This window comes from Equus asinus, chromosome 2 (assembly GCF_041296235.1).
Source record: "Equus asinus isolate D_3611 breed Donkey chromosome 2, EquAss-T2T_v2, whole genome shotgun sequence".
In the NCBI taxonomy this organism is placed as follows: Eukaryota; Metazoa; Chordata; class Mammalia; order Perissodactyla; family Equidae; genus Equus; species Equus asinus.
In genome coordinates, this window is record NC_091791.1 from 11958949 (window position 1) to 11979178 (window position 20230).

At 37.7% G+C, this 20230-nt stretch overlaps 1 protein-coding gene across 3 annotated transcripts in view; it reads right to left on the reverse strand.

Annotated features, from left to right (window-relative positions):
- The window catches only part of WDR11 (WD repeat domain 11), a 56962-nt gene extending 38180 nt beyond the window's left edge, over window positions 1-18782 (reverse strand). For 2 of the 3 annotated variants that reach the window (XR_011493506.1, XR_011493505.1), the window contains exons 1-10: window positions 18604-18782; window positions 17527-17638; window positions 12453-12606; window positions 11321-11494; window positions 8672-8858; window positions 6388-6553; window positions 5869-5983; window positions 4811-5006; window positions 4404-4507; window positions 1187-1363 (exon numbers count right to left, since the gene is read on the reverse strand). Coding sequence is in view for 1 of the 3 variants with exons in the window: in XM_070482143.1 (XP_070338244.1) it covers window positions 1187-1363; window positions 4404-4507; window positions 4811-5006; window positions 5869-5983; window positions 6388-6553; window positions 8672-8858; window positions 11321-11494; window positions 12453-12606; window positions 17527-17638; window positions 18604-18689 (1471 nt within the window). In the remaining 2 variants the exon portion in view is untranslated. The remainder of the gene's footprint in view (window positions 1-1186; window positions 1364-4403; window positions 4508-4810; window positions 5007-5868; window positions 5984-6387; window positions 6554-8671; window positions 8859-11320; window positions 11495-12452; window positions 12607-17526; window positions 17639-18603) is intronic. The other variant, XM_070482143.1, reaches the window with a different exon arrangement.
- Window positions 18783-20230: the final 1448 nt, after the last annotated feature.

A 20230-nucleotide genomic window follows, 5' to 3' on the forward strand; every position in this document is an offset into this window, starting at 1 on the left:
ATGGAAATCTCAGACCCTGACTTAGCTCTTATTATCTAGTTATCCCAAGAAGTAATTTTCTCCAAGAACATGACAAAATCCTAACCGACAAATTAGGTATATGACAATGTATATGCATGTCCATACAATGTATGTTGAGATATCCTAATTAAAATCTCTGTAAGAGGTTTAATACAGATCAATAGTTTCTAAAGCAAAAATTAAACATTTATCTGCATTTACATAAATCTGAACATATGGACACATGGACTACTAAACCTGTAAATTCAAATCACTTTCAGAAGACAGTAACGGAAAAATGAGAAAATAAGAATAATGTCAAATAGTAATATTCAATGAGCCTTTAGCACTCACAAGTCAGCCATTAAGCTGAGACATATACTAGTAACAAAATAAATGTGCTTTCTTTCATTTTAGAAAGAAAAAAACAACCACAAATCACATGTTTGTAGACCTGGGGAGGAAGCCAGAAGCTAAGCAATAGCATCTTTAACAAATGTTGACAATTTCAAACAAATACAGTATTTTTCAAAATTTTAGAGAAATATATTTTAACCTTATATACTTAATACCAAATTAAAATTTGGTTTTCTCTATAAAGGAAATTAGGTTACTCACATTACCATGAAATTAATGTAACAGTAAGTTGAAATCCAGACCAATTTTTCTATCTACAACATAAAAATACGCAATTTCAACCCAAAAGGCAAATCTTTACAGAGATGATAGCCACTTTAAACAATGTTTAGGATACAATTCCTAGCAAATGAAGACCAGTGCTGTTATTAAACTATTAACTATGACTATACTGTTAGTTAACAAAAATCCAATACAAAATGACATGCCTGGAAAGAGCCTAAAGTGGACCAAGAAATGACAAGGAGTCGGATTTGGCCTCACACAGGGACTATCCTGGCATTTCAGAAACGCGCCCACAGTGTCAGGGTCTCTATCACCCAGTGTCAGGTGGATGCTACCATTGTGATTAAAAATGAGTAACTAAAAAGATTAAAAGGACAGAAAAAAAAGTATTTCAAGATGAGTATTTACATGATTTCACTCAGCCTCTTCCTCCTCTTAAAGCATTCTCAAAGAGAATAAAGGATTTTCCAGTAACTAGGAAACTTAGCTATCTTATAAAATATAAAACAAGCATAAAGAATGAAAGAACAGGTCCGATCCTCACCAACAGCAAGCAGTGGCTGATACATCCTGATGTTTTTTGTGGTCAACGGCGGGCACATTCGGATGGCAAACTGCGGCGAGGGCAGCCCTGACAGCAGCCCCGTCAGCAGGAATTTGAGGTGCACCTCCTGCAGAACGGAGCCTTTGGGTTGTTCTTCCCCAGCAATTGCGCTTTGCCCTGATTTGTAATGAAAAATACAAATATATTAATTATAAAGTGTGCTGATCTTAAAAATCTAAGAAACTTTTCAGTGGAAACACTCTTCAGGTCTAGGAAAGACTCGGCAGGCCTAGAAGAGCATATTCAAGTCCAGAAGGTGTAATGTGGCACTCTAGGGACTTTGCCACACAATGGCTCTGAACTTGGCTATGGGACTTAAACTGCATCATCTGACATCTCACAGGATAGATTACTCCAGAGGACTGCTACCTGGAATTCAGGGACCTTTGTTTTCTAAGAAACAGTTTCAGCCAAAGTTCCTGGTATTAGGGCACCAAAGGCAAACCAAGAGGACTGGGGTTAGAGAAGTGTTTCCATGGAGTGGGCGGCTGCTGCTCATTCCTGTCTGAGCACCTTTCTAAAGTGCTACTTCTCAATCTGATGCACTGTGTAAACTGCACAGAAGATTGGTAATCACAAACAGCAGGTTCAAAGGACTCATCTGGCTTTCTGATACGAAATCTTCATGTGTCGATGAAATTACAAAATTTAAGCTTTATAATTACTTTATATATAAACATGTAAAATAAATATAAAAACGTATATATTAATACACAATATATACACTGTCACTGTTGAGAGTTCTCTTAAATGGTATTATTTTTAGATACAGCATTTGTACTTAGTTTATCAAGTCTCAAACTAAAAAGAGGACTCGAATAAAAACCATTATAATGAAAATGTGAATATGAAGAATATAACAAAATGAAAACCATCACTAAACAGGGTATATAAATTTTCTTCGTATAAACCATTATTGAATACTGTGCTGAAGTTATCAAAAGTACATAATAAAGAATACGTGTGAGTGTATATATACGTATATGCACACATACTGTGAAAGAAAAAATGTAAATAATTACTAGGAATGGGAGATGGGATTCTGATTGTAACCTTTTGAGGCTGTAAAATTGATTCAATAATAATGTTATTTTAAAATCTGTAAGATACACAGAAAAAATGACCACCAATTTAATCCAAATAAAATGATCTCTTACGATCAGCCATACAATTGATATTAATCTTCGGTAACAAAAGATGGGCTCTAAAGGAATGGGAAGTTGCACAGGTAGGCACCAGGTTTACCAACCCTGGCAGCTTGGAGCTGACTCCAGGAACTGCCTCCTCCTCCTCCAAGCGTCTTCTCTGAGACAACTCACAAGATGGGGCAGATCAGGCCTTAATAAGCAGCAGTCTTTACCCAATGAAGATAAATCAGGCCTCTGTATTTAACTGAATTGCTTTCCATTATCACTAAGTACACAGTGAATTGCAAATTAAAAGTTTAATTAAAAGTTTTAATTAAAATGTTTTCAAGTAACAAAGCTTTACTTATTTAATACTTTTAAATCAACTACATTGTCAAGAACTGCTATACAATCTGTATCCTTTTGGCTCTTAGAAAATGTAATTTATTATCATTTAGTTACCTAAACAGCATAAAATTTCAACCTCCTATGGGCTTCATATGACTGATTAGTTCTGTTCATGTGTGTTTATAATTCTTTTCACTTTAATATTCTATATTAAGCGCAGACAAGGTCAATTAACTCAGAAAATTGTGTTACTGATAAAATGAATTTTGCAAAACAATTATGTGTCTAAACTTCCTCATATGGATTTATGTCTGGAAGGTGAAGAGAAACAATTTTAAATATAAAAGTTAGTGTCATTGAGTGAAAGGATTTTACAATTGGCAGGAATTATGAGAAAACCAAGGCCTGGAGACGTCAGGTCTTGCCTCAGATGACAGGGGAGCAGCCAGGACTGGAGGCCATGGCAAGGAGCAGGCTCCAGACTCAGATGACGGAGCTCATATTTTGGCTCTCCCACTTACCGGCTGTGTGGTTTTGGGCAAGTTTTTTCAATCTCTCTGGGTCTCAGTTCCCACAAACATAAAATGGAAATGATGATAATATCACCTACCTTCTAGGGTTGTTGAGGTAATACACAGAGCATTTAGCACAGCACCTAACACAGCATTAAGCACCCAATGTCATCTCTGATTAAAAAGAGTACTAAGGAAATGTTCTAGTATATTACCTATCTAGCATTTAAACAAAAAGACCTAGTAAATAATCTCTATTTTCAACTACATCATGGAAGAACAAATGATACAGAAAATCCTTTCTAAACCACAGCCACCGTTTTTAAAGAATCAGACATCAAAATTGCTCGGCATGTTCACAATTTCTAGTTGTATAGTATTTGAAATAAAAAATGCTCATTCTACCTTTAATATATACTGACTCTATAATAATTAAATAACTTTGAAACATTATTTTATCTGCAAATAAACGTGTTGAAAGAATCCCCAACATGAAAATAAGAAAATGTATGTCAAAAAGTTAAAATAGTCTTTTCTAATATTGCTCCGTTACTTATTCCTTCAGTAAACATTTATTGCACATCTAGAATGTGCAAGGCCCCGTGCTGGAGATACAAAGTTGAATCAAACACTGTCCCACCCTTGGGGAGCTTCTAACTTAAAGGAGGAAATAGACAAGTAAAATCACAATTACTATCAGCTGATAACTATTAGGGACCACAAAAGAACATTTAAATCAGGCTTGAGAGATGAAAAGAGCAACAGCTGAGCTGAATTTTGACTTGGGAGTAGAAGGGGGAGAGAGGAAGCAGGTATCCACCTCTGAGCTGGGGGACCAGGGAGCACGAAGGCCGAGAGGAGGGATGCCTGGCTCAGCAAGGGCTGTATCCACCACCCAGACGCCTACTGTCACCTCCTGCATGTAGATCAGTCTCTCAGGAAGGAACATTTTCTAATTCCTACACTATAATGCCAATCTATACTACTTCGGGCACTTTTATGCTTAAACATTTTATACCTCTCTGATTTATTTAGGAAAGAATGATTCCACGTTTTAGTTTTCTCAAGTATTAACTTTTGACTTTATAATAACTGCAATCAGTGAGTCGATTAATTTTGCCCTTCAAAAAGAATACCTAACATGAAAGTTACAGGAAAAAAGCAGCTTACCAATCATGTTATCTAAGGAGAGGTCTGGGAGTTTATTCTGTAGCACTCCTACAGGAATTCCACAGAAAGACACTGGTGAATACAAGGGGGACACACCAGAACTACTGCAAAGACATAACAATTAGGTGGTTTTTACACACTTAAAACCTGCATTGCATGTCAGTAACTCCAATTACTAATTTCAGATCATGGCATTCTATCTATTTTTACAGTATTTATTCATCTTACCAATACGTGAAATATCTCTAACAGGTGTATATAATTCCCTAATAACTGAAAGTCTTAATTAGCACTTTAAAAATATTTTTTATAGAAAAATGTCCCTGCTATTTTTACGATTCTGGTAATGTAAAAAAAAAGAGGAAACAGAAAACAAAACAAAACAGAGATCCTACTGATCCATTTACCTGTTCCGTGAATTTCGATTACAAACAGCAGACTTCAGTTCCCATATCATGACCCTGCCGTCACTCACTATGAGGGCAGCTGCGTTCTCATTGACAGGACAACACACCATACTGAAGGGACGCACCGTTTTTGTCACCCTGATTGCATCACACTGGCTTCGTAAATCATAGGTAAGCTCCTGGACAGGATCTGGATCTGAGCATAGTATGGTCTTTCTTTTAAATATCAGACAGCAACCATACCAATATCACTACTATTTGTTTTAGTTTAACCTCAACGACAAAGCATATCATTCTTCCACTAATGCAAAGTTTGTCAAGAATGGCCTTCCTTTTTATAATTACTAATTTCTTCAGAATATAAAGATAATTCACTTAATGACTGTCCAAACCAAGTTTAATTTCCAAAATAATGACTATAATCAAAATAGCTTATTTTTTAATGTCTTTAAAATAAAGGAAATACTTTGAAAAAGGATCAGCAGTGATATATGATTAAATAATGAACAGTGCACTAGAGACCATCATAATTCAGAGTGATCTACACTAAGCCTGAAAATAACTGTACTTTACAAAAGACATGGAAGTCACTTTTACCTTTATGTAGTACATCATTTCACCAAAACATTTTTATTCTCCAGGATAAGACTAAAACTGACAACTGAATGTCCTGGAGACTTACTAACCTGTCACTTTACCATGGACATTCCTAGAGCAGGGGAGAAGGCAAGGGGGTAGAACAATAAAGGATATACAAGGTTGGACTGGGTATTAAAGAAAAATTCACGAAAGATAACATCTACTTGGCTCATGGATACAATCAAGAAGGAATTACAAAATATTACTTTCCTTGTTGTATGCAGAGGTGCAATATGACAACACCAAGAGATGAATTTTGGGCTTGTGCTTTTTTATGCCCCATATTACAACCATATTCTATTTTCTCAAGGCAAGGACTGTCATTAACTCTATGCTTTGGCTGGTACTTGCCACAGGAAGCTTTATAAAATAATTCTGAAGAAGAACGTATTTAACATTATTGTGAGATATACACTCACCTGGTTCCTCATTTGAAGTGGTAAAAACACTATTATAAGATCTTCGAACACGCAAGGTTATACACCCATTTTCATGTAGGCAAAATAAACCATCACGCTGAAAGCAGGGTATTACCTTTAAACAGATGATGTATTTATTTTTAAAAACACAATAGATTAAAAAGTATGTAGAGTGACATTCATATGGGCAAAAAACAAAACAAAAGAAAAACAAAATACATAACCCCCAAGCTTTAAAACTAAATAAAAATTTTAAAAATCCGTTTATAATCCTACAAAATTTGCTTTTATCCATGTAATTAAATAGTTCAGTAAATATCTCCAGATCAGTCAGAAGAATTTCTAGGGTAAATCAAACCAATCAAACGTGCAGAAAAATAAGGGATGTAAAATAACATTATTAATCTTTAAATAAATAGAAAAGAGAAATTAGAACTACGGATTTTTGCAAGATTATGGTTTCCTCTATATAACATTCATAATCAACTTCCGGTGATATAATTTATAAATTGTAGATACCTGCAGAAATGGAACTCCTGTTCGTTCTATTGCAATCACACCCACTGTTTGATTCACCTCAAGGTCAAGGATTAAAATCTCTCGAGGATAGAGTAACAACATGTGATTCCTTTTGGAAGGCAGATATGCCAACTGAAGGCAATCATTAAGAGTCATGAATTCAGCACTGAAAAAAGTAAACATTTACTTTAGGCGTTGAGAAATGAGTCGAAGACTTTATTCATGTCAGAAAAAGCTAATAAAGGATTGAATTTTGAACTCTCCACATTAATAACTGTCAATGAGAATGTTTCCTGAAATGACCAACATGGGCTAGCATCTAAAACTTAAGACCTCTCCTATGTGTCAAACTCCAAATTATGACAATAGTAATATATAGATTGGAAACAGATGTGTTTCTAAACTTTTGAAAAATTTAAAGTAGTAAGTCTATGATATGAGATGGTGAGTGACAATAATATACTGGTATTCTTAAGACAGTTTTATTTTTATTTTGCAATTAGAAGTACTAGACAGACTGCTGAAATCAAGACTCAAGATTAAAAGAAAAGCATTTAGGGCAATTGGGGCTGGGCTGCTGGGTAAGAGTCAACGGACTATCTGTATGGCCTTGGGCAAGTCACTTCCTCTACTCTGCCTTCATTCACTTTTAAGCTGTCTCAAACCTTTTTTGAAACAAAGTAGAGTATTTGTCCACTTATCACAGCATTTTCTTCTGTGTAAATAACATAAATGAAATGATATGAAAGACCCTTAAAGTCTCAAAAATCATTTTAGTAATTTGTGATTGTATATATTTAATCACATTTTTGTATTAAATATATTTCAATAGGAATAGACATATAATTAGGTACTATTTTCTTTTTACATAATAATTTTATTAAACAGTTTTGAAGTTTAAAATAAAGTTAGATCAGAGGATTAGAGAGAGGGATGTAGAGTGCATTAAAATCCTGGCTCTACCATTTCCTAGTTGGGTGAGCATGAGAACCGTATTTAAAACAACACAGGACTCAATTTCCTCATTTATAAAATGGGCACAGTACTACTCCCCAGGACTGTAGTAAGATTACACGTAATAATCTATGTGAAAGCACCCACAGCAGTTCTATTTGAAGGGATGAAGAATGCATTTCCCCAATACTCAAGATGAACACACGATTCATGTGAGAGAAAATATAACATATATAAATCATAACATAAAACTATTTAGACTACAAAATATTTATGACAGAATCAATGAAAAATAGAAAGCCCTCTTAAGATATTTAAGGAGAAATCAAATTATTTTGGCATAGGGTGGGAGATAAATTAGTGACCTTAACCAGCTTATGGTTTAAAATATAAAAATGCTATTTACATTTAAATTCGGAATGTATTTGTAGAGCAATTTGTATTTTACCATATATTTTTCAGGTAATGACCCACAAAGTCTAGATAGGATAATCTTAGCACATTAAAAATAAAGGCTTTTTCAAAAAGAATGCCAAAAAAAAAACAACTGTCAAAGCAATAAAAATTTAAGAACAATCATAGCTGTAGGAAAAAAGGCAGAAACCTATTTCTAATGCATAAAATTAGTTACTTCAAACAAAACTTATTCAGTTGCAATTTCTGAAATAAATAATAGCTAGCATTTACCAAATGAATGCTTACTAAGTTATCACACACTGTTAAATTCTTAAGTTATGATATCTATTAATCCATACAAGAACCCTGTGAAATCCTTAAAACATTATTCTAGAGATTGGGAGAGTGAAATGTGAGCAAGATTAAAGAATTTTTTGAGTCATATAGCTACAGCTTCCCTAGAATCCTGGCCCTTAACCAGTAAGGGAAACTTCTTTATAAGCATAAGAGAAATACCCATATTTACTGGCTAATGAGATTGCACAGCGTTTAAGTCAGGAAAATGTATTTAAAAGGAAAATCCAGCTTTTGTCCCCAAATTTTTAATATATTCAATAGCCACAATTTTAGAATCTTGACCTCAGATTTTCAGAAGTAAAAATCAGTAGCAAAAATTTTAATCTGTAAAAATCAATGGGGGGAGTTTAGCATAATTTGCAGAAACAAAGGAATCATGTTAAATGCTGAATCTCAGGGAGGAGACAAAAACATTTTTCCTCTTATAAATTCAAAATGAGAAAAAAGAAAGGGTGAGATGAAGAAGAAAATCAATCTTAGTACTTCCCCAACAACGATGTTTTCATGAATAGATGATAAATAGATAAATGCTGAATAAATGAATGAACGCTGGTGTTAGTTTACACTTGTAACTTACCTAGGTTTCTCCTGAGTGATTAAGATTTTCACTTTATTGAGAGCCTTCTTTGCCCCTGTGGCTGCAGCCAGCTTGTTGTGGGCTGGGCTGGAGTGTGGGCTGGAAATATAGACTTTTTTCCCAGGGCCTGAGGGAGGCCGGGCTGGAGAGAAGTCTGAGATGAATACAATACCCTCACTGGTGAGCACTATATTGAGAGAAGGAAAACTCTGATTAAAGTTTAACCAAGTTTAGCACAGAGTTTTATTCCAGTACAATTTTGAGAGCAAAGTAACAATAATTTTAATACAGAACTGGCAGTGTTATGCAGTCGTAACATATCGGGAATGTTCTCCAAGCTGAAGTGAAACAGGTGGTCCGTTAAAATTCATCAGAGGCCTCTGAGCTCAGCATTCTAAATTAATGTTTTATATTAAAAAGATACCAGAAGGTTACCGGCAGAAAGAGCAAATGTTTGCTCTTTCAAATAAATTCAGTGCACGGACTTTCATTAAAAATCTTTCCTCATTCTACCTCATAACTTCAAAATCCAAATACTTCAGAATATAAAATTCACAGAGGAAACAAAAAAATCCCGTATTAGACTCTGCATATCACACTTCACTAAGTTCAAATATTTGATTTGATGACACTAACTTTTTTGATTAGCATGAGCTACCCAGTCTAAATCTATTTCCTCCTTCTTCTCAAGCATCATGCTGAACCCCAGGATGTGTAAGGAGCGCTCTTTTTCTCTCTAATCTAGAGTAAAAGTAGAGTGCTAACAGTGCCTTACTAAGTGTAGAGGAAACAGAAATAGTCAAGGAGGCGGCACCACCTTTAGTAACACAAATTATGCCTTTTCATGACTGAAAAATATGATCTCCCTCAGAACTGGGGCTAACTAATGCTCACACATATCTGAGCAGAAGAATCTTCTCTTCTCTGGCTCCCCACAGTTAGTGAGACTGCTTTCTGCACAGGAACAAAGAAGTATTCAAGAGTTATGATGACCCTAGCACATTCAATACCAGTAAATCAAAGACGTTAGGTCAACTGACGCTGTGAAAAATATGGCGCTTTCATCAACCAAATTACAGAGGTGCAGTAAGTTAGCCTGAAGCCTTGTCTCCTTTCCAGCTTACAGAACTCATCCTTCAAGTTCCCTTCTTTTGTGGGATGTCCCCCTCCCTGACCCTGCCAGCTAAGCCACCCTCCTGTGTTCCCACAACACTGCATTTCATAGCAAACCAGCGAGAGAGTGAGAGTATGAATGCATCCAGTCACAGACACACATCTACATATGCCAACCCTAGACACACTGTATTGCACTTATTTATACAGCCACGTTCCCCATTTTAATTTCTACCTGTCTACCCTTCTCTTCCTCCTTCAACACACACATATACACACCCCTCAATAAGTGCTGGTGGATACAAGTTAGCATTTTGAGTCACTCAAATCCAAGGAAAACATTCTTTACCATAGCTAATTCCTTTACCTCCTTCAAGTTTTTGATCAAATACCAAAATGAAGCCTACTTTGAACGCTTCTAATACAACCACCTCCCCACTCCCATTCCCTCCCATTCCCTTTATCCTGTTTTACTTTTCATATCACTTATAGTCCCTTAACATAATAGAATTTATTAATTCATGATGCTCATAGTTTAGGATCTGACTCCCTCTGGCTAGAGTGCAAACTCTATGAAGGCAAGAATCCTTGTCTCGGTTCACTGATAACATGCCAGGTTCTCAGAGCATGCCTCACATATAGTAACAGCTCAAGAAACACCTCTTGGATAACTGAATAAAGAATGTTTTCTAGGGGGCTGGCCCTGTGGCCAAGTGGTTAAGCTTGTATGCTCCGCTTTGGCGGCCCAAGGTTTCACCGGTTTGGATCTTGGGTGCAGACATGGCATTGCTCATCAAGCCACACGGAGGTGGCGTCCCACATAGCAGAGCCAGAAGGAGCTACAACTAGAATATACAATTATGCAGTGGGGGGCTTTGGGGAGAAAAAGAAAAAAAAAAAGATTGGAGACAGATGTTAGCTCAGGGCCAACGTTTAAAAAAAAAGAATATTTTCTAAATAATTTAGTCACAAAAATATCTGTCTAAAAACAAATCTAATTTTTAGATCATGAGCTCAGTCAACATCTAAGGCACACTGGCAAAAACAACCTCTGCAAGAAAAAATTCCCTTGGGCTTATTCTGTTCCTTACGTGTGTCTGTTTAAGGCATTCAAAACGCATGGCATGAATTAGAAAGATTTTTTAAAAAGGAAGAACCGAATTTGGCCAGACTAAATGAAATCCTTGACTCAGGTTCTTTAAATGTTCCTAGAAAAACAAATTTAATTAAGTCTGAATTAGAACAGCACAGCAACTCTCTCTCCCTGGCTAATCTAATTCTATTCACAAATTCAACACAGTGACGGTCTAGCTTGCAGACTTAAATTTCCAACTATCAACATATCTGCAAATGCTATGGGGTTATGATTTAGTATCCGTATTTAGAGCTGCAGACATATGGACTAGATGTGCTTCTCCATTTTGCTCAGTCGTTTTAACATTAGATATATGATATGTGTTGTGCATACCCCATGCATACAGCAATAACTATACTATAAATACCTCAATTCATTTTCCACAAGAAACTAGTACTCACAAGTTAAATGTGAGGGATCAAAAGGGTCAAAAGAAAAAGACAGGATGTTATCTGCATAGCTCTTCTTCCACAGTTTGGTGCCAGTATCTGCATTCCAGAGCACAATATAATTTGGCGGGTGGATAGCAAGCAGTAAATCTCGGGAAGCATCTTGATTCCACAGCCACTGAACATCTGTAAAGACCAGATAAATAAAGGCAGAATTCAGAAATTACCCACTTCAAAACACTTGGCTAATGTGTTCTTAATATTTAGGTTTGTTTTTCTTTTTTACATAATCCTTAAAATCTCAATTCCTCTTCTCCCCCCAAAGGTGGATATGTATGGATATGTGTGAAGATTACAAAGAAAAAGCTAATTTTATATAAAAATGAGCTGTTTGGACATTAGAATCTCAAGGTCAACATTTTCTAGTATTCTGAATATGTGAAAGAAAATACAAGGTAATTTGCACTAATCTTTACTTAAAATTTTATGTCAAAGACTGTCCTAGCCATGATCTCTAATGTCATTTTCCTAATGTTTCTGTGTAATTACTTAATGGCACTTGGCAGAGTTTCATATTTTCTCACAATGATAAACAGGATAAAGATCTAGTTCAGTATGCAGTACACAGTACTCAATAAACATTTTTTAAATAGTCATTTAAAAAATTTACTCAATCAAGAGAGCCACTCAGCCAAAGCCTTGAGTCTAAAGAATACTGTATTGGTTTTAGGTCAGTAATACAAACAAACAAGAAAACAAATCATCTATGTGAAAATGAAAATAAAATTGTGATAATCTCAGTTATGGAAAGTAAGCACAGAGGGATAATTCAAGACAGGTCAGCCAAGTTTACTTATATTAAGCTTAGATTACAAGACTGTTTACACCAGCTTAATTTTTCTCATTATGCATGAGGTTGATGTTGAAATTAGCAAATTTCACCAAAGCACAGATCAGCTGAGATGTGAGGAAATACTGATTGGAAAGTGCTGATTAGGAAAAGAAAACTAGATTCAGATCAGTAGAACAGGCTAAACAATCAAGAGTTAACTGGGAAGTGATGAAATTAAATGAATGGGGAAAAAAACCACTCTAAGAGTAAGTGTATCACTATAAACACTTAGCAGAGCCAGACTTTCCTCACCCTGAATAGGTTTGGCATGCTCTTGGATCTCACACTGAGCTACGCCTGCCGCGACATCCCAAACGATGATCTTTCCATTGACGTCAGCCGAAGCTAAGCGCAAGGAATACGGTGAGCCAATGTTATGGTGATAATTCTCCCTGGCCCATTTCACCTAGTATCAAGAAGAAATCAAAGCAAGTATATACCTGCACTGGATGAAACCAAACGTCATTTTCATAAAACATCAACCAGAACCCATACTACATTCCACACCGTATTACAAAAATATTGAGAAAGAATAAACAGGAAACTGGTTTCCATCTTGAAAGTCACACATTTTTATTATTTATGGTATTTTTTAAAAGTTGCAGCTAAAAGTATTTTTGAAAACATCACTCTGTCCCTGCCTTTAAAGTATGAAAAATGACACATGGCCTTACTATTTTGGGAAATCCGGGTAAAAACTCCAGAATACCATATCATAAAATGGTAACGACCACTGGTATGACCAAATGGTACAATCATAAAATCTAATTATGGCAGAACATCTAAAGTCCTAAATTGTTAAGTAGAATGCTTTTCTGTATTCTATTCTCCTAATTAAAAGCAGATAACCTTAGAGCTACAAAAACCTTGCAGAGGGAAAAATAGGAAAAAACAAAAGCAAACAAAAAACTCTGCTGTCCCTTTTTCATAAAATTGCAAAAAATGTTAACAGATTTTTCTCTTAAAAAAAAGGTATACTTCACACTTTTAGCAACATCATAAGAATAGGATTTCTAAAATAAAAACCACAAGAATTGCAGTGCAAACTGGGTTAATCCTGAGCATTAAATACTGACAGCTAGCGTCAGGAATAAAACACAGTCCTCACCCGGAGCCAAGGCCTTCCCTGGCCTCCTGCTTGGCCACAACCTCCTCTCTCTTCTAGCTCAGCATCCTGCTTGTTTCCTTCAAAGCGTTCACCACACAACAATTTGTAATTATTTTATTTACTTTGTTTTGACCTATCACCAACTCATGAACTGTAAGGCAGGATCATGTGGGCCTTGTTCACATTTCAATTCCCAGACCTTAATATAGTGCCCAAAGCTGGTGTTCAATAAGTATGTGTTTAATAAACGAACTTAAATACCACAGAATCTTCAAATATATACACATGTAAACATACGCATCAAGACTCACATGTGTGTGTATATACATGTAAACACCCACATAATGCCAAAGTAGAGAAGTATGCTAACCAATTCCAACAGTATTCATGAAAAAGTTGGAAACAACAAGTTTTTTGAACTCCATTGTTAACAAGCCTTAAGGCTCTACTGTAATACATCTTTTCCTCAGGCAAGAGGTTTTTTTAATGAAACGTGCAGAGGGGTATGTGTATGCATATATGTGTGTGTATATATTTGAGTGTGTGTATATTTATTTTATATATACGTGTATGTATATAGTCAATCCTCATCTTCAGATTCTGTATTTGTGAATTTGCCTACTCACTGAAATTTGTGATTTTATTTGCAAATCTTTTCTTGTGGTCTATTTATGTGTTTTGCATCTTTGTGCTTTTTGTTGATGATTTCAGTTTCAAATGCACAATGCTAAAGTGCTGTCTAGTGTTCCTAAGTGCCTTATGGGAAAAACATGATAAGCTTTGCTCAGGCATGACTTACAGTGCTGCTGGCCATGAGGTCAATATTAATGAATCAACAATATATATTAAAGAAGATGTCTTTTACCAGAAACACATATAAAACAAGGTTATGTATTGATCAGTTGATGAAAATATTGTGACTAGAGGCTCCAGGAACCTAACCCTGTTTTACCCCTAGGAGCAATCAACGTTTCAGTATTCACTAATTCGGTGTTTGTAACAACTTTACAGAATAAAACTACCATGGATAAGAACTGATTGTGTGTGTACGTATATTTATATGTACATAGTGCTTGAGTTTCACTTATGTATACCTCAAGAAGTGTATATATATATTTTTTAAATCACCTAAACACATCATAATAAAACTGCTGAAAACCAAAGATGAGAAAATCCTGAAGGCAGCCAGACGAGAACAATACACTGCACACAGAGAAGCAAAGACAAGAATTTCTCATCAGAAATTACACAAGCTGGAAGACAGTGAAGAGATATCTTTAAAGTACTACAAGAAAAACAAACTGGTGAAATACTCTTTCAGACAAAAGCTGAGAGAACCAACCACTATTAGATATGTACTTAAAGGAAATTCTTCAGGCAAAGGGAATGTAATACCAGACTGAAACTTGGATTTAGCTACTCAAAGAAATGAAAACCTCAAAAAAATCCTATACCTAACATCAGACAATGGTGAACGGCTGAATGCTTTCCTTCTAAGTGCAGGAGCAAGACAAGAATATCCTCTCACCATTCCTATTCATTATAGTTGAGGTCCTAGCAAATGCAACATGGAAAGAAAAATAAATAGAAGACATGCAGATTATCAATGAAACAATTGTCATCTGCAGATAACGATTGTCTATATAACAGCCCCCCCTCGCAAATTACTAGATCTAATGAGTGTAGCAAGATCACAGGATATAGGTCAACATACAAAAATCAATTCTATTTTTCCCTACTTCACATTACATTCAAAAATTAACTCAAAATGGGTCAAGAATCTAAATGTAAGAGCTAAGGCTATAAAATTCTTAGAAGAAAACAAAGGTGTAAATCTTCCTGACACTGGAAAAAGCAATGGTTTCTTAGATACAGCAACAACAACAAAAAATAGATAAAATGGACTACATCAAAAATTAAAACCTTTGTGCTTCATAGGACACAACCAAAAAAGTGAAAGACAACTCAGAATGAGAAAATATTTGCCAACCAAATATCTGATAAGGGACTTGTATGTAGAATACATAAATAACTCTTACAACTCAATAATACAAAGACAACGCAATTTTAAAATGGGCAAAGGATTGAACAGACATTTCTCAAAGAAGATATACAAATGGCCAATAAGCACATGAAAGATGCTCAACATCATTAGTCATGAGGGAAATGCAGACCAAACCAGAATGAGAACCACTTCATACCCACGAGGATGGCTAAGACGGAAAGGACAGACAATAACACGTGTTAGTGAGGATGTGGAGAAACTGGAATCTTCATACACTGCTAGTAGGAGTGAAAATGGTGCAGGCTTTCTGGAAAACAGTCTGGTAGTTCCTCAAAAAGTTAAATATAGAGTTATCATATGAGTCAGTGGTCCCACTCTTAGGCATATACTTAAGAGAAATGAAAACAGAGGTTCACACAAAAAATTGTACACAAATGTTCACAGCAGCATTATCTACAATAGCTGAATAGAGGGAAATACCCAAAGGTCCATCAGTAAATAAATGTGGTGTATTCATATATTGGAATACTATTCAACAATAAAAAGGAACAGAGTACTGATACATACTACAACATGTATGACCCTTGAAAACATTAGGCAAGATGAAAAGAAGCCAGACACAAAGGCCACATCTTGCCTGATTTTGTTTACGTGAAATGTCCAGAATAGGCAAAGCTACAGGACAGAGAGCAGATTAGTGGTGGCCCAGGGATGCAAGGGATAGGTGAAAGGAGGTGACTGCTCACAGGTACAAGGTTTCATCTGAGGTTATGGAACTGATTGTGGTGACAGCTGCACAACTCTGTGAATATACTAAAAACCAGGTGAATTTGATGGTATGAATCTCTCCATAAAGCTGCTACCAAAAAAAAAGCCCCCAAATCTCTCTCTCCAATCCTAACCTCTCTCCTCAAATTTCAGATCACTCTAATTCAATCGCCCCAGATCCCTCAGACTTCACATGGTAAAACTTAAATTTATTGACTTCATACACACTTATCATAGCAACACTGTCAGTTACTCAAACAGAAACTTTGGAGTCATTCAACTCTCTGCCTCTCCCTTAAAACTGATTACTATAAAGGCTATCAAGTTTACCTCTTAAGCAGCTCCTAAATAGGACTCCTTCATGCCTCAGCTTTATTTTATGCCCTTAGAATTTCCCCCCGAAATTACTGCAAGTCTCCTAAATGACCTCACTGCCTCATCTTGCCTTTCTCCAAAAGATCCTCCACCGCTGCCCGAGTGAGCTTTTCTAAAATGCAAATATGACCATATCAATCTCCTACTTAAAAATCCTAATTCCTTCGTGATCTTACAAAACTTTCAGGGCAAGTGAACTTCTCTGGCTGCCTCCTCCTTCATCACTCCTACACGTGTATCCCTCCTTTTAGCCATCTTTATGCACTCTACTTACCTTCGTGTGTATTCTTCCTTCTTCCTGTAGTGCTCCTCCCCTAATTTTTCACTTGACTAACCACTGTTTACCAGTCCCTAAAAGGGAAAGACTTCTGTGACCCTCCCCTGATCCCTACAACTAGGTGACATGTAGCTCCTTTGTCTTCCCACAGCCTATGATGCAAGTCTCACTTATCACACTGTATTTGTGTGTTCTCTTTTCCTCTTTCCTCATCAGACAATGAACTGCTTGAGGGATTTCATCTTTACATCCTTAGCAAATGTGAAGTTGCAAAATGAAGGAAGGAATGAGTGGTCCAGTGAATGGTAGAATTGCGTTTTCCTTCAGCTTTAAAATGACCTAAAGGGGCCAGCCCTGGGGCCAAGTGGTTTAGTTCGCATGCGGTGGCCCAGCGTTTTGCCGGTTCAGATTCTGGGCACGGTCATGGCACCGCTCATTAGGCCATGCTGAGGCGGCATCCCACATGCCACAACTAGAAGGACCCACAACTAAAATATACAACTATGTACTGGGGGGATTTGGGGAGAAAAAGCAGGGAAAAAAAAGAAAGACCGGCAACAGTTGTTAGCTCAGGTGCCAATCTTTAAAAAAAAAAAAAGACCTAAGAACTAGCATTTAATAGCTCATCCTGGATTGACATTAAGTCAAATACATGGAAATACTAGGCTACCCCAAACAGATTATTATATTTAAAATCTATTCAACATTTGTACATACGACAATGAGATTCTAGCGATATTTACAACTTTAGAATAGATTACATGTTCTAGGGTCAAAGTAGAATTTGACTTACCTTGACAACATCAGCTTTATGTTTCTCTAAAACTTGAAGAGTCTGGGCAGTATTGGAATCAATCACTACCACAAGGGAATGACATCCATAAGCAATTAAACCTTGCCAGCCCCTAACAAAACAGCAATGTTCAAATTTAAGTACCAAACAAAGCAAGACTTAACTTCCCTCTTGCCAAGAGGCATCCTAAATAAATCTAACGAATATGTACTACCATTAGTAAAATCATTATTTCAGCCCAAAGGCCAGTATTTTACATTGTCCCATTTAAATAAAAAGTTGAGGTAAACTTAAAAATGCTTGTTGAAATTCATTTTCCATTCGGATAAAAAAGGTTCTAAGAGATGAGCATACAGAGGCGTGAGGATGTGCAAACACTCCTGCCGCCTACTTGTCTTTCAGGGCATCCACCTTGTCTTATTCAACCTGGAACCCTGAGCATCCACAAAGCGCCTGGCATCGCGTTCCCTAGTATCTGCGATTAGCCCTGTCCTTCCAACAAGATACAGAGACAAACCCTGGACAGGAGGTTCCGGTCCTCTTGCCAACATGCCCAGCAGCCCCAGCTACAGAATTTTGCTTTATATTTGTCTTAATTATTAATTTTCAGAGCTTGCAGTGTTACTTTATAGTGAAAAGATAAAGCTGAAATGAGGTGAAGCAAACAGGCGCCTCGCCCGGGCCTGGCACCCTGTTGAATGAATAAAGGGATGAGAGAGAGAGACAGCTGGGAAGAGAGCGGCCAGGGGCAGGGACGGTGCAGGGAGCGGCCCAAGACCCGAGAAGAGGCGGAGAGGGGAAGGGGATGGTAGAGAAGGACGTGCGGGGAAAGGGGCCAGGAGAAGCAAAGATGGGAGAGAGAGGGCACGTATATTTGCACGGGGCAAGTTGCGACACGGGGTATTGCTACCACTACAGCAACAACAACAATCCAGCATTTAAAAGAACCCCTCCACGGTGTGAGGGCGGCGCCCAGCCCTGGCGAGGCCAAATCCGCCAGGGGGTGAAACCTCCCGTTCGGTGCCCTTCCCCTCGCGAACTGCCGACGGCGGCTGCCTCGACGCCTGGCGCCCTCACCAGTCCACCGCCGCCTTGTTGTGGGCGTTGAGCGCCCCGGTGAGGGTGCGCGCGGACACCTTGAAATTCACCGTGTAGGGCAACATTTCGGCGGCGACACCCGCCCGCGGCGCGCACCCACAACCAGGAAGCGGCGCTAACTCGCTTCCGTGCCAAACAGAGTCCGGGTGGTTCCGTGGGCGCCGCCGTTTGGTTCCGGCGGATTCACAGTTTCACCGCCCTCGGATTCCGCCGCCTTCAGGTTCCGCCGCTCCCCCGTTCCGCCTCCTTCAGGGTTCCGCTGCTCTGCGTAGGCCCGGGCTGTACCTTGGAGCAAGTGGTGCTGCCTCCAGTCGTGGGTGTTTTCTTCGTACTGGGACTGTGGAGGCCTCTGAGCCCTGCTGGAAATCGTGAAAAAAAGCAACAGCTTAAACGTCCCAGTTAGCCTTTCTACCTTTGGTCAGTTAATTTAGGGCGACTACGGATGCCAGCGCTGTTGTAGGCGCCCGGGGCGTAGTGATGAAGACGGCGTCTGCGCCCTCAAGGAGTTTATAGAATAAATGAATGCATGGCATCGGTTGATGAAATGGAGAGTGAATGAGATGGATGGCCCAAATTTGACAATTTCCAAATATAGAGAACACTCCCTCTCTGGTCTTGGAAATACTTGAAAAAATAGCATTACTCCGGAGGCGAGTGCCAGTTTGCCTGTTCATTGGTGAGCTTTATGTTGCGGTTTCTCCTCTGCCCTCTCCTTCAAGTCAGACTCAACCCTCCCTCCTCTGTGCTCCACACTTCTTTTATGCCCCTTACTGTAGCACTTGCTGCAATGTTTTCATTCCAACGATGTTTTTTACAGATGTGTTTCCCTTCCAATACATTGTTAGTTCCTTGAGCAACAAAAGGGAGAAAATATTGGTAATTTTGTCATCTCAGGTCTTTGTGTCCACTTTATTGCTCTTATAAAACAGCTTTCTCAAAGATCACCTCCAATATTCTCTTAGGTGTTAAAGCCAGTGAACACGTTTTGGTTCTTAGTCATTCCCCAAAACCACAGACGTCGCTGCTTCCTTCCCTTCCCTTGCTGTCTTTCCTTCCCTGCCCCACGTCCTTCTCTACTTGTGCTTTTGGGGCCACCAGAGATGCCCATAACCACACATCTAAATTTGATGCTTTCCGTAACAGAGATTGCTAATTGGCTCCCTAAATTCATTCTTCCCTTGTTTCCTAGGAACATAACCACAATTTGTATCTAGGCACATTGTCATTCCATTAAGTGAATATATATCCCAGCATCCCTTACAACTAGATCAGGCCACGAGACTAAATTCTGGTCAATGAGACGTAAATGGAAGTGTTGTATAGTGACCTCTGAGAAATTAGTCTTCTGTGCTGTTCTTCTGTGCCATTTTGATATTTATACCGTTCGTTATTGTTATCTGCAGATACATCTTTCTATCAGGGAAGGCTAATACATTTTTAGGCAACAGTAATATAGGGGAATAAATACACCCTAGTAACTTAGAATTCCTCTCAGAAAGGAATCAAATTCCAATCTTCCTTTTTTCCCAATGCCTAGCACCCATACTGGTCGTCAATAAATGATTGATGGTGCAGGAGTTTTAAATGGCCATAAGCATAAAGTCAA